We start from the raw sequence: 21,339 nt of genomic DNA on the forward strand, positions 1-21,339 counted from the left end.
ACTATACATCACTATTATATATTATTTAATCATAAGAAAATAATGAGAACTATACTGTACAAGAAAATATCCACAAATGAACAGATAACTTATTTTAGCCTATAGCCTCCAGTGTAACACCCAGGAAATCTCTGAACTTTCCAGCATAAGTGCTCAGAGGGCACTCTTCAGCAATATCCCAGACTATAGGTCTTGGTAAACTGCAGCTACATTCTGCAGAAGGCACCTTTCCCCACTTCTGAAATAGATCAGCACATCTGCCATGACTTGTACATATTCTATCAAGTGTCGACCACATCCTATTGGCAAGATCTAGTTCCCATGGTTTTTTACTAGGACACACAAAATTAGGAAGTGTGGTGACTATTATGCCATTCTTACAGTTTTGTTTTACCAAAATGCAAGCTGTTTCGAGTGGAGGACATCTGGAAGAGAGCCAACTGATTTCAGTGCCAATAAAGTCCTCGTGCATTGGTAACCAATGGTTGTTGATGACCTCGTGTTCCTTCACTACAGCATTTTTCCTTCCCAGATGATGTGGCGAAATGCGACTCAGGAGGTGCAGCATCCAGTTAGCAGTTGGCCAATATACTGCTCAGCTGGAAACATGTAACTTCACTTTTATTACGGTTTAGTCGCAGTCCCTATTAACAAAAAGAAAAACCTGTGCCACTTAAGTTGCATCTTGTGTTAGTATTTTTTCAAAGACCTCAAAGTATTTGTGTTGTGTTACTATTGGCCAATCGTTTGCACATTCATACTTCCTGGATTGTGTGTCCGGGTTATCCACCACGTACAGGCTAAATCGTAGAGGAGTCAGAACTAAACCCTGGGGTAGGCTGTTATTAAGAATCTTCTGATCACTCATAGCATGCTAGCCCAGGAGGCCATTTATAGCAAGTGGAGATGCAATTCACCCCTAGTACATCGGCACTGCATTGTGCTTATCTCTAGGTATTTTCCAGTTTGCAGTAGTGTCGCTACTGGCGTGCTAGCCGGCCAGTGTCTTGGGGAGGTGTGGTATCCAACTGATGAGCCTATGCTGCACTGGGGTGAAACACTGGTAATTTTTTTACAGTTGAGTTTCCTGAAATTTATTTAGCCATCTCAATCGGAAGCCATATTTTTGGTCAAAAGAACTCTCAGCATGAGGCAGACTACCACTACAATACCGAGGACAACACAACTGAACAACAACAACAACAACAACTACTACTACTACTACTACTACTACAACAACAACATCACACTACTTTGATTTTTACCAGTCTGAAGGTACGATGGAATGCTGTAACTTATTCTTGAAAAGGGGTTCAATATCTTTAGATCTTTAGTTCAACATCTTTAGCACCAAAGCACTCTTAGAAGCCAAATGGATGCATCAGTACTTAATATGTGTCCGAGTCGAAGATGCAAGTAATAAATCACTTTCTTTACTCTATTAGCATCCATGATTTCAATTAATAAAGATATAATCATCAAAGACAAGGTCAAAACTGACTGCAATATACTGGGAAAGGAGCCCCTATTCACGGTAACAAAAAAAAAAGGTCTCTTTTATTAACTGATATAAGCATGGAAAATTTGTTGAAATACACACTCCAAGAAAACAGCTGGAAATATACAAATGAAGGGGTCAGTCAGATAAAGTCATAAGCCACAATTTTTCACATTTTTCGTTATTTGTCACACAGTATTTTTCAAACTTCCCTCTATCACATTAGTAAAAGAAATTCCAAATTATGCTCACAGATAGCATTTTACTCTGAGGGTGCAGTGAATACACAGAACTGTCGCATACGGGGTTCAACTTCTCCAAACATTCCGCAGGAACAATCATTGCATTCAGCTTACGTGACTGTTTGGTGTGGTTTTACAAGTTTCTTCATTCTCGGTCAGTTTTTTCTTTGAGGAGATGAGCCCTCATGGGCCTGTTAGGAGTGACATCTGCACGTTATAGGGACATCCTTATGCAACATGTGATTCCAGCTTTGCAGGAACGCAACTGAGACTAAACTGTTATTTTCATGCAAGATGAGGCAACACCACATATTGCTCGCCAGGTGAAAGAATTGCTTCGAGAAACCTTCAGTAACGACCGCATTATCTCTAGGCATTTTCCAGGTGCGTGGCCTTCGAGGTACCCCAACCTAAATCCATGCAACTTCTGGTTGTGGGGATATTGAAAAGATCGTGTCTTATCAGGGACATGTTTGGTCTCTGCCTGATCTAAAGGCTAGCATACGATGACATGTCGCTCTGATTTCACCCAATATGCTACGGGCAACTGTTGACCATGCCGTGTTATGGATGCAGCATTTTGCTGAGTTTGGAGGCCATATTGAACAGTATTTGTAACCATAAATGATGATAAACTTCCCAGAACCACTGTTATCATATGTTTGATCTTTCCTGCCTTTTTTTTCTGTGACTCCTACCACTGCTTACAGTGCCATATTTGTTGGCAAAACTTGGAACTAATAATGTTTGTGGCATAATTCGCAAGCACATTGCTTAGTTAGCATGTCTACGAAATTTCAGACTCCTACGAACATTACAGCCTGTGCTATACCACGCTGAATATCATAACTTTAATTGTGGACACCCGGTATTAGCTGCAAACTCTGCCTCTGGCTGACTTATTTACTTCATTGAAAATTGGAGTTACGCAAAAGATGCTGAATCTCTATTGACTAAAATTTTTGGACTCAGTGGTGAAATGTAGAAGTGCTGAAGTTTTACAAAGAACACATTGATAATAACAACCTTCCACAAAATAACACAGTAGATGGGGAACATGCATGTGAGAACAATGTAGACAATGGAATTAATTAACGTTTAATTCTGGTTCATTTTGTGTAAATATGAGGGTTGGAACTTAAATAGTTGCAACACTGCTGTGGAGATGCTATGCAACGGAATCTAATATTGTCGCTGATAGCACACGTTGGTTACATACCTACCTTACCTCGGAGCAAATGGGCTCGCCTTTCTCACATCATCTGCGTGCGCACAAGCGAGAGAAACACAGTCACTTGTGAGCTAGCAGTCTAACGTAACATTGTCACTATATTTTCGAACAGGAACAACGGTGCTGGATCAAGATTGAATGTGCCAGAGGTCGTACAGCACGAGGGTCATCAAGGTCTTAAAGAGGCTTGCGGGGAATCTCCATTGCCTTACAGAACAGTGGCACATTGGTTAAAAGCCTTCAACGATGGTCAGCAAACTGTGGTGGACATTCATCGGGCAGGTTGTCCTACGAGCGTCAGTGAAGAAGAAGTGCATGCTCTTGCCGCATTACTGGACAGTGATCGAAACCAGACGATTTGTGAGCTCGCCCAAGAAACCGGGTTAGCGCATACGACTGTGCTTCACATCCTGAAGGAACGCCTGGGCATGCGAAACATTGCATCACGATGGGTTCCGCATGATTTGACGGAAATGCACAAATGGTTGTGTTACAACACTGCCAAGACGCACTTGGAGTACTATGAGCGTGAAGGAGAAACTTTCTTACGCCGTATCATAACCCTGGATGAGACATGGGCCAAATCGTACGAGCCAAAACTGAAACGCCATTCCGTCATTATGGGTCACCACGAAAGTCGAAAGTTTGTCAGAACCCCAGTACAGTGAAAGTTATGGTGATCCTCGTGTACGACTGTGATGGTGCTATCCTAACGCATTACATTCCTCCATGGCAGACCGTCAATGCACAGTATTACTGTTCGTTTTTGGAGCACCACCTGCGACCAGCTTTGAGAAAGAAGCGGCAACACTTCCTGCATAATCCACCCATCATTTTGCACGACAATGGTCGGGCGTGTAGGGTGGAAAGTCAACTAAAAATTTTAATTCCTGTAGAAACGGCAATAATCATAGTGGCAGAAGTAAAATAGGCCTGTGTGTCTGCATCTATTCCTACAGTAAATATATGGTGTGCTCATACAACAAACCCTAAAAGACCAATTGCTATTATTGCATAAATTATACCTTAAGTACTCTTTCCTGATTAATAATATGTGAGACTATCCCAAATCCCAGAAGAATTAAAATGTATACTTCAGGGTGTCCAAAGAATTAAAATAGGTGTTGGTAAAGAATAGGGTCTCCACCTCCAGCGGGATCGAAAAATGGGGTATTTAAGTTCCGGTATTATTATTATTATTATTATTATTAAGATTCAGTCTGAGGATCAGTGGTAAAGTGTTCGCATCCAGGTACCAAGATCGTACGTTTAAATCAGGCAGTCATAAACGGATCTTGAGGGGCATGAGAAAGTCCATTCTGCATTACTATTACTATGCGAAAGATCTCAGGTGATACATTTCGTGTTCATTCACGCACAGGATCACTAATAACTTCTTCTGCACTATCACTGCTGAAATTAAAGCCTAAAACATCAAGTAAGCTTTGAATTTCGCTATTGCTGAGCATATCGCGTGAGCAAGCAACTTCCTTCGCAGGCATCTTGTCAACAACAGAATACCGATTCCTCGATCGATATTTTAATCAATTCTCTTTGCCAAAGAAGCATACCAGAGCACTCTGGTGACACTTTGAAACACCAAGAACAGATTTTAAGTAGAAATGTTTCCAAAAAAAGCCAACAGATTTCACAAACGTCTCCAATATGCGACCTTGCACCCCGGCATATCAGGCCGCTTGTGGAGTTCTGGCCCAGCCGCTCAAGCGCATATCAGTCCGCTTAAGGCCACATAGGAGTTAAGTTTCTTTCGTTTGGTGCAAACCCAGCCATCTCCAAATTTGAAATTATACAAATAAAACATTGGTATTCTGTAACATTCATTACAATGCTATTTATAATCTATTAAGCGAATAAAAATATTCTAAATCTCTTTATTTAGATCCACATTCGAAATAAAACTGAAACCATCTTGACTAATACACAAAGGGTGTTAGACAGGAAGTTAGCGCACCTCAAATGACCTTCTCACAAAAACAAGGCTCTTACTCCTAACAAAAGCAAAGCAGAGACATTTGTAAACTAAGTTCCCTTGACAATTAACCTGCCCAAAGTCCGCTTCCGGGAAGTAGAGTTAGATATTCTCGACAAATGTCCTAAGTTTAATTGGCCCAATTCTCACAAAGACAATGAAATCATTACGACTATAGCCGAAACAGAATCTAACTTGTTGAAACTTTCTAGAGAACAGCAGAATGATCTGAGGCATGAGATCAAAATCAAAAAACAAAGTCAAAGCTATACCTTCATGTAACATTGCCAGATACAGTAAGGATTTTAAAAACAAAATTAAACAGAGCGACGCGATAGTCACGTGATAACAGTCACCAAAGCCGATAAAAGTCACACTACAGTCATCGACAAAAAAGACTAAATCTCCAAGACAAAAGCGTTTTTTAGTGACAATACTTTTTTAATAATAGAAAAAGATCCTACAACCCGCATACAGCGAAATCTTAAGTCTCTTTTAAAGAACACAACATTCTTGCTGAACGAGCAAGAATCTAAAAAGTTGATTAATATGAACCGTGACTTACCTATGGACAGAGCTCTAACTAAGCTACGTAAGGCCAGAGTCCCCATCAGACCAGTCATTAATTTTAGAAACAGTGCTACATACAGGACTTCTCAATACGTACATAATTTCCTCAAACACATTATCGCTTCAATAACAGTGCTCCAATAAAAGACTCTAGAATTCTGTGATGAATTACAACAGTTCAAGGTTACACCGAACCACATTTTATCTTCTTTCGACATTTCTAATATGTATTCTCACGTTCCTACAGAAGAAACCATTAAAATAATCCAAGACAACTTATAGCCAAACACATTAAAGGATAACTGTAACACATTTAACACTTTCATGAAGAAGTGATCAATTGAAGTACATATAGTTTTTACACTCCTGCTGTGAATATTAAAAGAACTGAAGAATACAAGTAAAATGTAACACTTTTTCACAAAGATAATTTTTTTTTTTTTGTGGAGATCATAAGCAATGCGACGGTCTTGAGCACTCCTGCTGCGAGCTTTGAAGTCAATATATTAGATCTTGAGGTTAACGGCCACGGCTACCCATGAAGCTTGCTGTTGACTTGCTTGTGTGCAACTCATATGGTCAGTAGCAACAATTTGTTAGATTGGGAAATCTTTTTAAGAATTCTGCGATAGCTGGACAGGAAGCATGACAAACTTTATAAATATATACATAGATTACATTGTAACAACTTAAATTTCGTACATCATGCAGATGTAGATTTATTTTGATGTGTAGCCATCTTGAGTCTTAAAGTAGCGTCCCCGATAGGAGCAAAAGCCCAGATAAGTGAGTTAACTGCCTGTACAACTTCGGCATAGCTAATCTCGAGAATATTCTTCCAGATTGCACATAAATGAGCCTCCCATAAGTCCAACCCCTCGTCCACGTCGTGGGAGGTAGGCAACGGCATGAAGTAGTAAGGGATTGCCTGCAGGGGTGATGTACAGCGGGGACTGTGTGTGCCCCATGACCGCTACGGTAGCTGTGAAGGCCCTACAGGAACCCTGAAAAGTGATGGCCAACGGGGCTCTGGTGAAGTCCTCAATGGCAGATGCAGCGGAAAAAGATACTTTTGGAATGGCAAATCTGGCAGACGAGGCAACCCTCTTCCCGTGCGGTTTAAAGAAACAAGGGGAACCACTGCCTTGTGGTGAAGAGGGATCTTCAAAGGCTAAGGGAGACAACCCCCACAGAAAACAGCAGGCTTGGAGGCTTAGGTGGCAGTCCCACCACCAAGCTCAGGTTGCGGTGGGCTAATAACTCGCACAGACTTAAATATAAACTATTAAAGAAACCGAAGTGAAACACAACCGGATGGATAATAAGTTGACGACTTTTGGCATGAAACGGAAAACGAGAATAAATTTTTGGAATGTCAGAACCCTGAGAGAGAGCAGTTAACTGAAGCAAGTGGCTACAGTGATGGAGGAATACGGGCTGGATATCCTTGGATTAAGTGAAGTACGGTGGCCAGACTTCGGAGAAATACACTCTTAATAGGTGCACATTCCTCTATTCTGGGCAAATGGGGGAGGATGCAGAACATATAGAAGGTGTAGGATTGCTATTGAATGAAACTGCAAAGAGGAGCCTTGTTGATTGGAAACCCATCTCAGAAAGACTGATGACAGCTCGATTCAAGACCCGGGTTCACAATGCGACTGTGATCCAGTGTTATGCTCCCACAGAAATGTCAGTGACTGAAAAAAAAGGAAGAATTCTACTGCCAACTAAATGAGACTATTAAGAAAGTGGGAAAGAGAGATATTATTATTGTGATGGGGGATTTAAATGCAAAGATTAGTTCTAACAATGAGGGACTGAAACAAATTATGGGAGTGCTTGGAGTTGGTGACTGTAACAAAAATGGGGAGCTTTTCATTGATTTCTGTGCTAGCCATGATTTGGTAGTGGGTGGCACTTTATTCCCTCATAAACAATGCCATAAGATTACATGGGTGTCGCCAGATCAGGTTACAGAAAACCAGAGAGACCACATCGCCACAAGTAGAAAGTTTAAGAAGATCACTGACTGATGTTAGAAATAAAAGAGGGGCAGATATTGGAAGTGATCATCACCTGGTAGTTGCAGAGTTTAGAATGAAAATTGTGGCAAGTAGAAGGAAATTTGAAAGGCGAAACAAGAAATTTGATTCAGGTAAATTGCAAGATGAAAGTAAAAGGAAATAATTCCAGATAGAATTAAGAAACCCCTTTGAAGCCCTTGTTGTTGAACCAGAACTTATGATGGATGTTGAATTATCATGAAGAAAGTCAAGGACACATATTTCGATGTTAGTGAAAAATTTTCACGCTGAATTATATAAAATATACATACATCATTACCAGTAATTAACTATCCAAGACACACACACTTTGAGATAAATATAGCCATAAATAAGCCCATACTGACACTTAACTTACTTTTAGAAACAAAAAAAGCATACAAAAATGTAAAATAAATGTTTGATACATCCATAACAATAAAACAATATCTAGGAGTCGTGAACTTTACCAAAAGAGATATTTCAAAATGGATATACTGTACTTACTTTTAAAATCTTGTTAAACTTCAATCGCTGTTATCTCAACACTGACTGTGTGTGGCTTATGGCTATGTTTGACTAGGCCCTTCACATATCAGATTTTAATTATTGCATATATATCATAAAAGTTTCCACAGAACACAGAAGTTAGTAAATACACTTATAGAGGTCAAACTGCACACAAAGCAAACGGGTGGAGGTACAGTTAATACGAACATCGTACTTATAAACATGAATTTTAAAAAGAGAAGATGTACACACTCACCTTCTTCACAAGTACCTCACAAATTGCATAAATATGTCTGGAAGATATGGCAGCCATAGTAAGCCTACGAATAACATCAGGCATAGTCTCAGGAAAATCAGATGTTGCACTTTGCAGAGTTCCCCATTCTGCTACCATTTCTTTGAATAAACTATCTGGTTCTGGAAAAGGTTTCATCATAGCCTTAGCTATGAAGTACTGGGCAACAAGCACTGCCAACTGAGGACAGAATCTCCAAAGTCTGATGTTCTCTTCCCTCTGCGAGTAACTCTTTATTATCGATAAGCCATCCTCCAATGTCCATCGCTTGATCTATAAATAAAGGAACCATTTTTTAGAAATCCATCCATTCATCCATCCACAGCATAAAGACATTTTTTTGAGAGCCATATAGCTTTCATTGTTTGGTCTTGAGAAAATTAAAAGTCTAACAACCCTTCAATAACAGTCAGCGTTGGAAGCTGATCTCATTCTAGATTTCTGAATATGTTACCACTAAAGTTCAAAAGTAAACATGTTCAGCACCAAGCAAAAGTTTGAAAATTTCCTGTGTGGATCAGAAATATATACTGCATTTATCTGAACAACAACATAAAAATTAAAATAAATTAAGGCAGACAACAGTGGCCACTGTGGCCTGTTGGGAAACTTGTTTCAGCTGGAATCATGGTGGTCATGCAAGTGAACATGCGCACAAAAACAGACCGATTTGCATCTTGTTACCTATGCGGGCTGAGGAAGTGAAGGAAGGGGGGACTGAAATGAGAGGAATGAGGTGATCTCTGAGTCTGCAATCATTAAGTGGTCTTGGCCTTGTTTGCTGCAGAAGAATCCTGTTAAAAACTCCAATTCCATCTCCTCAAAGAAATTTTATTTAGAGCTTTACAACAAAACACACCACTTTGTCATTGGCAAACCTTACTGGATATTTTATCAACTTTCTCACAAAGGCGAATGTTCAAAACTCCATTGTAAGACACTTCCCACCAAACAATCAGTGATACCAGATGATGAGCTCTCTGGATTCTCAGAATTATGTAATGAATTGTGACTGAATCAGGGCACAGGGCTTAGGCATGATCATTTTAATAGTCAAGTAATCTTCAATAGTGAAAACATTTCGATCAGTAAAAGAGAATTTTCTGACAACCGTTTTACGTGTATTGCATATGAATTCGACCAGTCTCTGCTTCAAATTTTTAAACTGAGTGCCAACGCTGCGACAGAATGCTTTAAAACTAAGCACCCTGGGCATCGTTCATCTTGAAACATTCACCTCTCTTGCTATAATCTTTTTTAAAAATAAGATTACAGTGAATTATTTGTTTCAGAGCACTGATGAGCTGTGGCGTCCTAGCAGACCTCGGACAGCAGGAACTAAGGTGGTCAGAAATACTTTGGGTCTAATCTAAGGGTTTGATAGTTTGACAGATGAATGCTCTGACAATACCAAGCTTCTCAGCCCATGCGCATCATTTGACGAGCTGTGGTAGAGTGCAGTGTTTTGGTGCATGAATCAAATGACGAACTCAGCTTGCAATGTCTCGCTTATCTTTGTATATTACATTCCCTTTGGAATATACGTTGTCACAATACATACTCTCAGAAACTAGAGGCAAGTACTATAGGTAAACAATACAGTTTGTATTCCTGTGTGACACTGGGATTGTTAAACAACAGTTTATTTTCATTGCCATCAGTATTCATTAAGCAGTAGAAGTGGCATAGTAGTAATGAAGGTGAGAGTTCGAAAGCACTTGTAGACAGCAATTTAAATGGTGACTATGGCAATAATGACATTTTGGAAATGAATCCGGGTTCAAGGGTAGTGATAGCGAGAGTAAAAGTTACTCGAGTGTGAAGACCTCGGAAGAAATTAGAGTGAAAGCGTGAAATGCGCACGGCCCATGACACAAAAGAACCATAGTGATTGGAAATGGAGAATAAATGCAATAATCCTGATATATATCCATTTTGTGGATACAGCGGTGTTTCACAAATACTTACACAAAAGTTAGGGTCCGATCTGTCTATATTTGCGATGTTCTTGGAGTACATGGATTTGCTCTTTATGAAATTATTTCAAATGAAAATAAATACACACACCCAGCAGTCATTCAGGAAATAAATGCCTTCAATGGCATGTATGCAAAATCTGAGTGAATTATCTTCAATAGTTAGTATTTTATGCATGTTTATGTGAGAGAGGTATGTTTCAAGTACTGGCGGCCAAATTAAATCTGATCCCAGAGTTAACAATGTGGCCATTCACTGTGACTTCAATGGGTTAAGAATATCACACATCTGAAAGCTGTCACAAATATCACGACATGATGTTCATAATGCCAATATAATGGTCCGTTATTGGACATTATAAATTTTCCAGCTAACTCATTTTTGGTTGCCAGCGTTTTGCCCCCGTGTGCTAGGTTGGGCTCATCAGTTGGTACCTCGCACACCCACCACGACGCATGGCTAGTGCATACCGTGGAGGCCACTGCGTAAGCACACGGCGGCGAAACGCTGGCAACCAGGAATGAGTTAGCTGGAAAATTTATAATGTCCAATAACGGACCCTTTATATTGGTATTATAAATTTACTCATTCAGGGCAAATATTTCAGATTCCCTATGGGAATCAACTCTATATCATCTGATGGCCAAGCAGGCATCAATTTTTGGTAGTGAGACAAAGTCTCTCATAGTGCATTGGCACTGTCGGTGGCTCGAATTAGCTTACGCAGTGGCCTTCACGGTACGCACTAGCCATGCGTCTTGGTGGGTGTGCTAGGTACCAACTGATGAGCCCAACCTAGCACACGGGGGCTAAACGCTGGCAACCAGGAATGAGTTAGCTGGAAAATTTATAATGTCCAATAACGGACCATTTATATTGGTATTATAAATTTACTCATTCGGGACAAATATTTCAGATTCCCTATGGGAATCAACATCTCTATCATATGATGCTCATAATCACCCTATTCTATGATTAAAGTACAATGGATGGATAAAAATGACATTTTATGTTAATGCAGACTGTTTACTGAACAGATTCTCCCGTATGTCACCTAATAGTGTTACAGGAAAAAGAGAAGAATTTGGCAGGTAGTTTGTAACAGTATTTATAGCCAGACTTAGTATATTGGGGGCAAGATCATGATGGCCTATGCGCCAACCTTTATACAGTGTATTAGAAGCACCAACATTCAAAAGTTTGTTCTCCATGCAGGATCTTGTTAATCTGCTCTTTGACTACGCTATGGCAGCCAGTTTGAGGGTAACTTAACATAGAGAATATCTTACTGTACTAATATTTTCATCTAACTAAATTGAATGCCACCTTTCACAGTACATTCATCTAGCTAGCAATCCAAACTATTCATAATGGTATTGCCTACTGTTCTCTTCACTCTTAGGCAGTTCAGACAGTGGTCCATTGCAGCTTCGTACACATTTCAAAATAGCCAATTTGCGAAGCTTCAAAGTTACGCTTACATTGTTTTCTTGAACAACAACCTGTTAGGTGTAGCCAAATTAATAAGTTACCTACTTACCTTAAGTTTGGAGAGGAATATTTTAGTACCAATGGAGAAAACCTTTCATGTAATGTGGGTGAAATGAAATGAAAGTAACAGCAAGGAAACAATTTAATATACGTCAACACTGCATTGCGGCAAAACATAAGAACAGCGCAAGTCATTAGCCTGCTCAACACAACAATTACTTTAGTACAATGCAGCTAAAGCTTGAATGTTTTCCAAGTCTTGGTTATAATTAAATATTCTGAAACCTGCAGTGGCAGTCAGAAGTTATTAAAAATTATACATAAGATATTTTGTGTTTCCTTGACCAAGAAGAAGACATGTGAACAGAAGTAGTTATTACCCAGCGGAGAGAGTACCGAAGAAGGAAAATATGTTGCTTGCTACCAAGGTTTCATGACATTCTATAACGAAATTATAAGAAAATCATTTTTATGGATGTGTAAGAAATGAATATAGAGAGATAACATTGTGAGATTAAAGGTATTATTGATAAACAAAGCCAAGATTTAAAAGCACAAACAGTAAAATAAGCAAGGTAATATACACAAAAAATGGAAAAAATAGGCACCAAAATAAGAAATAAAACAAAATCTGAAAAATGACTTGTTTTTTAGAGTTTTTCCTTGTTGACTGCTGTTAATCAATATCAATCAATCAATCAATCAATCAATCAATCAATCAATCAATAGGCCTACTGATCTGCATTTAGGGCAGTCGCCCAGGTGGCAGATTCCCTATCTGTTGTTTTCCTAGAATTTTCTTAAATGATTTCAAACAAATAGGAAATGTATTGAACATCTCCCTTGGTAATTTATTCCAATCCCTAACTCCCCTTCCTATAAATGAATATTTGCCCCATTTGTCCTCTTGAATTCCAACTTTATCTTCATATTGTGATCTTTCCTACTTTTGAAGATGCCACTCAAACTTATTCTTCTATTAATGTCATTCCATGCCATCTCCCCGCTGACAGCTCGGAACATACCACTTAATATGCTTACAATTTTGTATGTTTTATTCCACCTTTTCAATACAATGAATCGTTCATTGTTGAAAGGCACGAAGTCCACATTTTTGACAAATTCGTCTTACAGCAATTTTGCGTTCTAAGAAGCAAGATGCACATTTTTGTGCTGAAAGGAACCATTTCCTGGCAGCGCTTGTGCCATTACCACAGCCATCAGGTTAGTTATTCCGTGTTGAAAGGAACTTAGTCCTGCAGTTAGTGCGTTTCAACACGGAATGTCTACCGGCGCCAACCAACCTAGGCAGAGAGCGCAGCTGTGCCTCGGATATCAAGATTGGCACGCTTGTTTCATTTGTTTATATAGATGTTGAATGTTGTCATTGACAATATATCCTACGTGGTTGTTGTGCTCTGCATTTTATTAATCTTCTTCTTGCTGTGTTCTTAAAGATATTTTTCATCATGGACAACGAAGTTACAGCAGGAAAGAAACGTAAACGCAAGGAAGAAAATTATGCCAGGAATAAAGTAAAGTGATCAAGGGTAAAGAGTACTGCATATATAGGCTATGCAGGAAAGGCAGTTCCTCAGAAAAGTATTGGACCTTCCTGCAGGTATGATGGAAATTATCATTTTTACCTAAATAGTATCTGTTCAACCATTTCACTTCCATAAAAGAGATTCGAACGATTATTGGTACTGAATTTATGATTACCGTACTTAATGGATGTCTGACAAAGAATTTACCTAGATAACTTGTTTGTTTTTTAGGTAGCAGGTAGGGACCCTCTTCGCAGGCAGCCCTACCCAGGGAGTGGCGCCCCTGCCTATGCGAGTCCCAGAGCAAACTGACCCGGTGTGTAACATCTGGTATGGGTCCCGGCTCGGGATTGCGAGTGAAGACCTCAACGGCATCTACGGCGGAGAGGGTGGACTTCGGTACGGCGGAGATGGCGGAAGGGGCATACCCGTAGCGTCTGTACTCCAGAGGGTCGGCTACGAAAGGCGTCTGTGTCCATGTTAGGGGCAGCCTAATTTTGAACCTGGAAGTAGGTATAAAATGCCTTTGGGTGTGGCGAGCCCATTGTAACAATAGCCTATATGGACAAAGCAGATATGGTGCCTCGGAAAAGGTTAGGGCGTCTCCTGCTAAAAGCGACGTGCAGCTCTTCAGGTACTGGAGGAACTGTGAAAAATGGGCAACCAGCACAAAACTACATCAAAATTGCAACAGTAAATGTACTGACACTGACGGGAAAGACAGAAGGACTGGTTGACTTCATGATAGAAAAAGATATAGCCATACTTGGACTGTGCGAGACCAAGAAGAGGGGTACAGGGGAGATCCCTCTGAGAGAAGGATACAGGCTGTATTACAGCAGAGGACCTGAAGCAAAAAATGGTGTGGTCATCATACTTAGAAGAGAAATCCAAGAATATGTGGAATATACAAAGTACGTTAGCGATAGGATGATGATTATGATGATGATGAGACTCCAGTTTGAAAATGGCGTGAAAGATCTATTTCAGTTGTATGCCCCACAAACTGGTTGCATAGATGAACATCTAGAGGACTTCTTAGAGGAAGTGGAGAGACAGATAGAAGATAAGAAAGTACTATTGATGGGAGATCTAAATGCACAAGTTGGAATGGAAATGTAAATCCAGAAGGCGAGTTGTTGGTGGATTTTTGCATGAGGAATCAAATGATTGTTGGAAACACCTGGTTTAGGAAGAAGAACAGTCAGAAGATTACAAGGTATGGTTGGGGAGACAGACGAACAAAGACCATGATTGATTATATAATCATAGAGAAAGAACACCGGAAGAACCTTGTAGATGTAACAGCCATGCCTGAAGAAGCCTTTGGTGGTGATCATAGAGTTGTGATAGGAAAATTAAAAGTTGGAAAGATTGAAAAACCCCAATTAAGAAGAGAGAAAATAATTAAAGTGTGGAAGTTGAGGGAGAAAATCATACAAGAAGAATTTCAAAGGGAAATAATACCCTTGGTACCCAGGACAGAGGTGGGGAATGTTGAAGAGGAATGGAAAAGATTTAAGGAAGCGCTGGTTGGATGTGCAGAAAAGGTGTGTGGTAGAACACCAGGAAATGTGAAAGACAAAGAAACACACTGGTGGAATGATAGGGTAAAGATTAAAGTGAAGGAAAAGAAAATGGCATGGAAAGCATGGAAAACATCTAAGACTGAGGAAAGTAGAAGAAAATATGTGGAGGCAAAGAATTTGGCCAAGAAAGTAGTGGAGGAAGAAAAGAGGAAAAGCAGGGCCTTATTCACACAGAAATTGAGAGATGATACGCAGGGCAGCAAGAAATTACTGTATGGTATCTTAAGAAACAAAAAGAGAGATCAAGTAAACACCAGATTTGTGAAGGATGAAGGTGGCATAATTTTAACAAAGCCAGGAGAAATAAGAAATAGACGGAGAGAGTATTTTCAGAAGCTGCTGAACATAAGAACGGATGACAGTCATTCAATGGACAACCAGGAAAGGCAATTAGTTGATGAAGAAATGGATAAAGAAATTACAATGAATGAAATTGAAATGGCAGTAAGAAAGATGAAGAATGGAAAAACTGCTGGAATAGATGAAATTTCAGTGGAGATGATAAAGGCAGCTGGAGCTGTAGGCCTGCAGTGGACATATCGGGTTCTCAGGAATGTCTGGGAGAATAAGGAGGTCCCTGATCGGCGAAAAGGAATAATCATCCCAATTTTCAAGAAAGGTGATAAGGAAGTTTTGAAGAACTACAGGGGAATTACTCTAATATCCCACATTGCTAAGATAATGGAAAGGATACTGGAAAGTAGAATAAGGTTGAGGGTTGAGAATCTGATACAGGAAAATCTGTTTGGTTTCAGAAGTGGAAGGTCAACAATAGAGCCCATTTTCATTATGAGACAATTAATGGAAAAGCATTGGGAGTACGGGAATGATATGGTGATGACATTCATTGACATTAAAAAGGCATATGACAGTGTCCCCAGGACGAAAGTTTGGGACAGTCTGGTGCAAAAAGTAATTGGACAGGGATTAATAAAAATGATCATGGCATTGTATAAGGAATGTTGTAGTTGCGCGCAAACACAAGTTGGCAGGACAAGTTGGTTCAAAATAACTAGTGGGCTGAGACAGGGAAGTGTTCTATCACCAATCCTGTTTACAATAGTAATGGATGACATCATGAGAACAGCAAAAGCAGCATATGGAGGAAGAGAAATGAACATGATGTTATTTGCAGATGATATTGTGATTTGGGGAGAAGACGACAGGAAGGTTCAAGAACAGTTGAATGTGGTGAATGGGAAGATCGAAGAATGTGGATTGAAAATAAGTGTAGAAAAGAGTAAAACTCTTGTTATGACTAGAGGGGAGAAAGAAGGGAAAGGTCAGATTAGACTTGCAGACAAGCCCCTGGAAGTAGTGGAAACTTTTAAATACCTGGGGAGTGAATTAATGGAGAATGCTCGACTGGATGCTGAGATTAGTAAAAGGATTCAAGCTGGAAGTTGTTTCTATCATAGTGTAAGAAACATGTTATGGGACAAAGATGTGCCAACGGAAGCAAAGGATACTATGTACAAGATGTATTACGTACCCATAACAACTTACGGAGCAGAAACTTGGACAATGACAAAGAAGGATGAGAGTCGAATACAGGCAGCCGAAATGAAGTTCTTGAGGAGTATGATACAGAAGAGTAGAAGAGACAAAATAAGGAATGAGAAAATCCGGGAAGAAATTGGAGTGGAAAAATTAAATGATAAAATAGAGAAGAGCCGACTAAGATGGTTTGGGCACATAAAGCGAATGAGCGACGAAAGAATGCCAAAAAAGGTGATGGAAATGCAAATCCAAGGAAGGAGAGGCCGTGAACGACCATGATTGAGATGGAAGGATACCATCCAACGCAGCATTATAGAAAGAAACCTGGACTGGGACACAGTGTTGGAGGAGGAGTGGTGGAAAGACCGAAGAAAGTGGAGAGGAACCATATTTGCCCCTAACCGGCTACAGTTGGATAAAGGGAAATGATGATGATGATGATGATGATGATGATGAACTTGTTTGTTTTAGGTGCAAGCGTCACTGCTTCAATATATTGCAAGAAGAAGAGAGGCTGCAGATATTTAGTGCTTTTTACGATTATGAAACCAAAAATGAACAGGATATCCACTTACAGAAACTGATTGAATGGCATCCCATTAAACGGCAGGGACCTAGGGCTGTTAATCAAGACGGAGAACGATCAAAAGTGGAACGTGAATCAGCATATATATATTTTGTTCTTTGAAATCAGGAGTGTCTGCAGGTCTTTAGGAATGCATTCATTAGTTTACACGGAGTAAAACAGAAGCGTGTATTCAGGATTGCTAAGCTGTTGGCGAAAGGCGAAAGCCCAGTGGATAAGAGAGAATTCAGTAAGAAGACGCATGCTATACCACGTGAAATCTGCACTGAAATTCGGGGCAACATTCTCAAGTTTCCAGTCAAATCTTCTCATTATGGGGGTAACGAAGTAAACTATTTGGATGCAAGGCTGAACCTTAAAAAAGTGCACGATTTGTTTTGTGAGGAACATCCTAATCTTGAAGTAAAATATACATTTTATGTTGATTATTTCAATAAGAACTGAGGTTACAGATTCGGTAGACCCCAAATAGATGTGTGCAGTATCTGCGAAAAACTTCAAGTCATAATAAGTCTCCGCACTTATCATAATATGTTAAATCAGCAGCAGCAAGTGAGCTAAATATTCACAAGTGCAGAAGTCACAAATTCTTTTATTCTATGAAATCATGCTCAGAATCCTGCCAGTCTGATGATACAACCTGTGTTGCCTTTGACTACATGCAAAATTTACCTGTACCTCATATACCTGTTCAGGAAATATTCTACCTATGGCAGCTATGGGTACATGTATTTACAGTACACAACCTCCAAGACAATAGTTCCTAAGTATAAATGTATCATGAGGGGCAGGCCAAGAAAGGGGCCAATGAAGTGTGCACATTCATATTGGACTATCTCACCAACGAGATTAAACCTGGCACGAAGAAACTTGTACTCGGATGCGTGTCCAGGCCAAAATAGGAATTATTCATTTATTTGTTTCTGCATGTGCTTGGTGGAAGATAAAGGATTCGAGGAAATTATTCACTGCTTCCCTATTAGAGGTCATTCCTTCCTGCCTTGCGATAGGGAGTTTGGTGTTTTCAAGAAACAAAATTATGCACTGCGACAGAATCTACACTCCAAAAGAATACTGTACAATCATTGCTAACGCAAAAAAAGGATGTTACAATAAAAATGGTTGAAGGAACTGACATCATTGATGTGGATGCGTGGTGGCCTAAGCATTATAGGAAAACAACTCTAAGCGATGAATCAACAGGAAAGGACGTTCCTATATGTGCGAAGGTGGTGTTTGCTCCATCGTTTTCAGAGTTCCAGTATTCTGCAGATCATCCTGGCAGAGTCCCTTCATTGGGAGCATAGTCCATCACACATTTCATTTGTCTCAGCCTGGGCCAAGAAATGGTCCTCTTATGAATCAGTTGATGAAGGCCTATGAGAAAGGAAGAATACCAATCAAATCAAGATCTCAAGAAGGTTCATCGTTATGTCACGACTTCTGAGGCGAGTAAACCATTCTTTGATGAATTACTAGAATGGCCGTATCAGTGAAAAAGGTTTACCTGTCTTTTCTAACAGTATTACTTGTTTTACTAATATGCTTTTGTTCCTCGATATCTGTGACTACAGTGCAGCTGTTTTATTAATAATGGGTTTATATAACCATACCGCATAACAAAATAATAAACAATTCCGTGTGTTGTTTGAAGGAAATAACAGTTATTCCATTTAAGTTACCTTTTACTTTCATGCTTGCATATACGTATATTCATTTAGAAATAAAGGAAATAAACCAAGAACGTAAATGTTATTGCTCGCTTACAGATTCTGTTCGTTCCATGTTGAAAGGAACTAAGTCCAGTTACGTATTTTGTCAGTACAAGTTATAGTAGCATACGGAACAATACAATTTCTACTTTATTATAAGGGCGTGTGTGTGCACTTTACATTGTACAAACAATTATATCTCATATTACAATAGAAGAGCGGAAAAATAGTTTTTTGTGTTTATCTCAAAACCTTAAAAATTGGACATAGTGCCTTTCAACAAGCTATTCAATTAATTTTATGTTCTTGGAAATTCACATTGCTACAACTCTGTTTTATAGGGACATCATCTCAAGGTTAAGAACTTTCATTGTTAATTTGTTTTGACAAATTTGTGCTTAAATATAATTCTAAAATTAAGTAGTAAAATACATATGCATAGGAATTTGTGAACAAACTGACAGTTTAACAATATTAAAGACAATACTGAAATTGGAATATTTGTTAATTCGAAAGACATTGTCGTCCAAAACACAGTAAAATCTTCATAATGTTGAAAATTTGGCTAAAATTTCAGTTTATTAAAAACAATTGCTTGACTACTTGTGTTAGAATTTGAGTCGTAATATTTGTTAAAACTTATTGGTGTCTGAAGATTAAAATCTAGAATATGTTGGAATTCTGCTTCAGGTATTATTATTATTATTATTATTATTATTATTATTATTATAATAGTTACTTTCTAAAAACTGCCTCATGCCTGCTTTATCAACCATATGGTAATGCTTAATAGTCCTACTTTTAAGACCTTCCTTTCTAACACATTTATTTTTAACTATGACTAAAACAGCTTCATGATCACTAATGACATCTATTACTTCGGTTTCTCTATAGAGTTCATCTGGTTTTACCAGCACCACATCCAGGATATTTTTCCCTCTAGTTGGTTCCATCACTTTCTGAATCAGCTGTCCTTCCCATATTAGCTTGTTTGCCATTTGTTGGTCATGCTTCCTGTCATTCGCATTTCCTTCCCAATTGACATTAGGTAAATTCAGATCCTCCGATACAATCACATTCCTTTCCATGTTGTCTGCCACATAGCTGATTATCTTATCAAATAATTCTGAATCCGTGTCAGAGCTACCCTTTCCCAGTCTGTACACTCCAAAGACATCAAGTTGCCTATTATCTTCAGAAGTGAGCCTTACACCTAGAATTTCATGTTTCTCATCTTTAACTTTTTTGTAGCTTACAAATTCTTCTTTCACTAGAATGAATACTTCCCTCCCACCATTCCTATCCTATCTCTACGATACACTTTCCAGTATACAATAATAAAGTTTTATTATGAATCCACCTGTTCAATACATTATAATGTGCTCACATTTAAAATAACTTCATTAGTTAAAAAATTATATACGGGACATGTTTCGCTCCCTTATAGAGCATCATCAGCCAAATCTGAATCTCGAATAATTGTTATTTACGTAAATAATGACTTAAGAACTATTAGAACATTTTTGACAAACTTAAAACTTACTCTATTAGAATATCATAAAATATAAAATCTTTGTATACATGGCTTAATTACATGTGCTTAATAGGAAGATACATTAAAATTATGGAAGAGAGAGTACTAAAATATTAAATAAAATAAAAATATATATATCATGTCCAGAAACTTAGAAAGACGTGAAAATCAATCTTAGGAGCTAAACTCAAGGATTTTCTTGGCAATGAGATCTGGTAAAAAAGTTATTTATCCCTTGTGGATAAGAGTCTATAAAGATTCAAATTTATCGTCTACAGACACAGAACAGACAGTCACCACATAACCTCGGACAACACCAAACCGACAAACAGCAATTGGAGGGACATTCAACAAGATAAACCAAGCAGCACCTTTCAATACGAACGTTGATTTACGTCCCTTTCAATCATCCTTATCAAATGCATTAGTTCAACGAACGGTCATTGACATCTATAAGAACGTATCTTTTCAACAGCATTCGCCGAGGTCATATGACAACAAGCATTTAAATTTCTTGAAGACCAACATTTATCCTGTCACAAGTTCAATCATCAAATTGACGATAAATTTGAATCTTTATAGACTCTTATCCACAAGGTATAAATAACTTTTTTACCAGATCTCATTGCCAAGAATATCCTTAAGTTTAGCTCCTAAGATTGATTTTCACGTCTTTCGAAGATTTTGGACATGATATATACATTTTTATTTTATTTAATATTTTAGTACTCTCTCTTCCATAATTTTAATGCATCTTCCTATTAAGCACATGTAATTAAGCCATGTATACAAAGATTTTATATTTTATGATATTCTAATAGAGTAAGTTTTAAGTTTGTCAAAAATGTTCTAATAGTTCTTAAGTCATTATTTAAGTAAATAACAATTATTTGAGATTCAGATTTGGCTGATGATGCTCTATAAGGGAGTGAAACATGTCCCATATATAACTTTTTAACTAATGAAGTTATTTTAAATGTGACCACATTATAATGTATTGAACAGGTGGATTCATAATAAAA

At 38.6% G+C, this 21,339-nt stretch overlaps 1 protein-coding gene across 1 annotated transcript in view; it reads right to left on the reverse strand.

Moving 5' to 3' along the window:
- Positions 1-21,339, reverse strand: part of LOC136863534 (serine-rich adhesin for platelets) — a 584,023-nt gene that overhangs the window by 30,433 nt on the left and 532,251 nt on the right. The window contains exon 8 of the mRNA XM_067139919.2: positions 8,343-8,654. Within this exon, the coding sequence (XP_066996020.2) occupies positions 8,343-8,654 (312 nt within the window). The remainder of the gene's footprint in view (positions 1-8,342; positions 8,655-21,339) is intronic.

The sequence above is a fragment of the Anabrus simplex genome, chromosome 2, assembly GCF_040414725.1.
Source record: "Anabrus simplex isolate iqAnaSimp1 chromosome 2, ASM4041472v1, whole genome shotgun sequence".
NCBI lineage: Eukaryota > Metazoa > Arthropoda > Insecta > Orthoptera > Tettigoniidae > Anabrus > Anabrus simplex.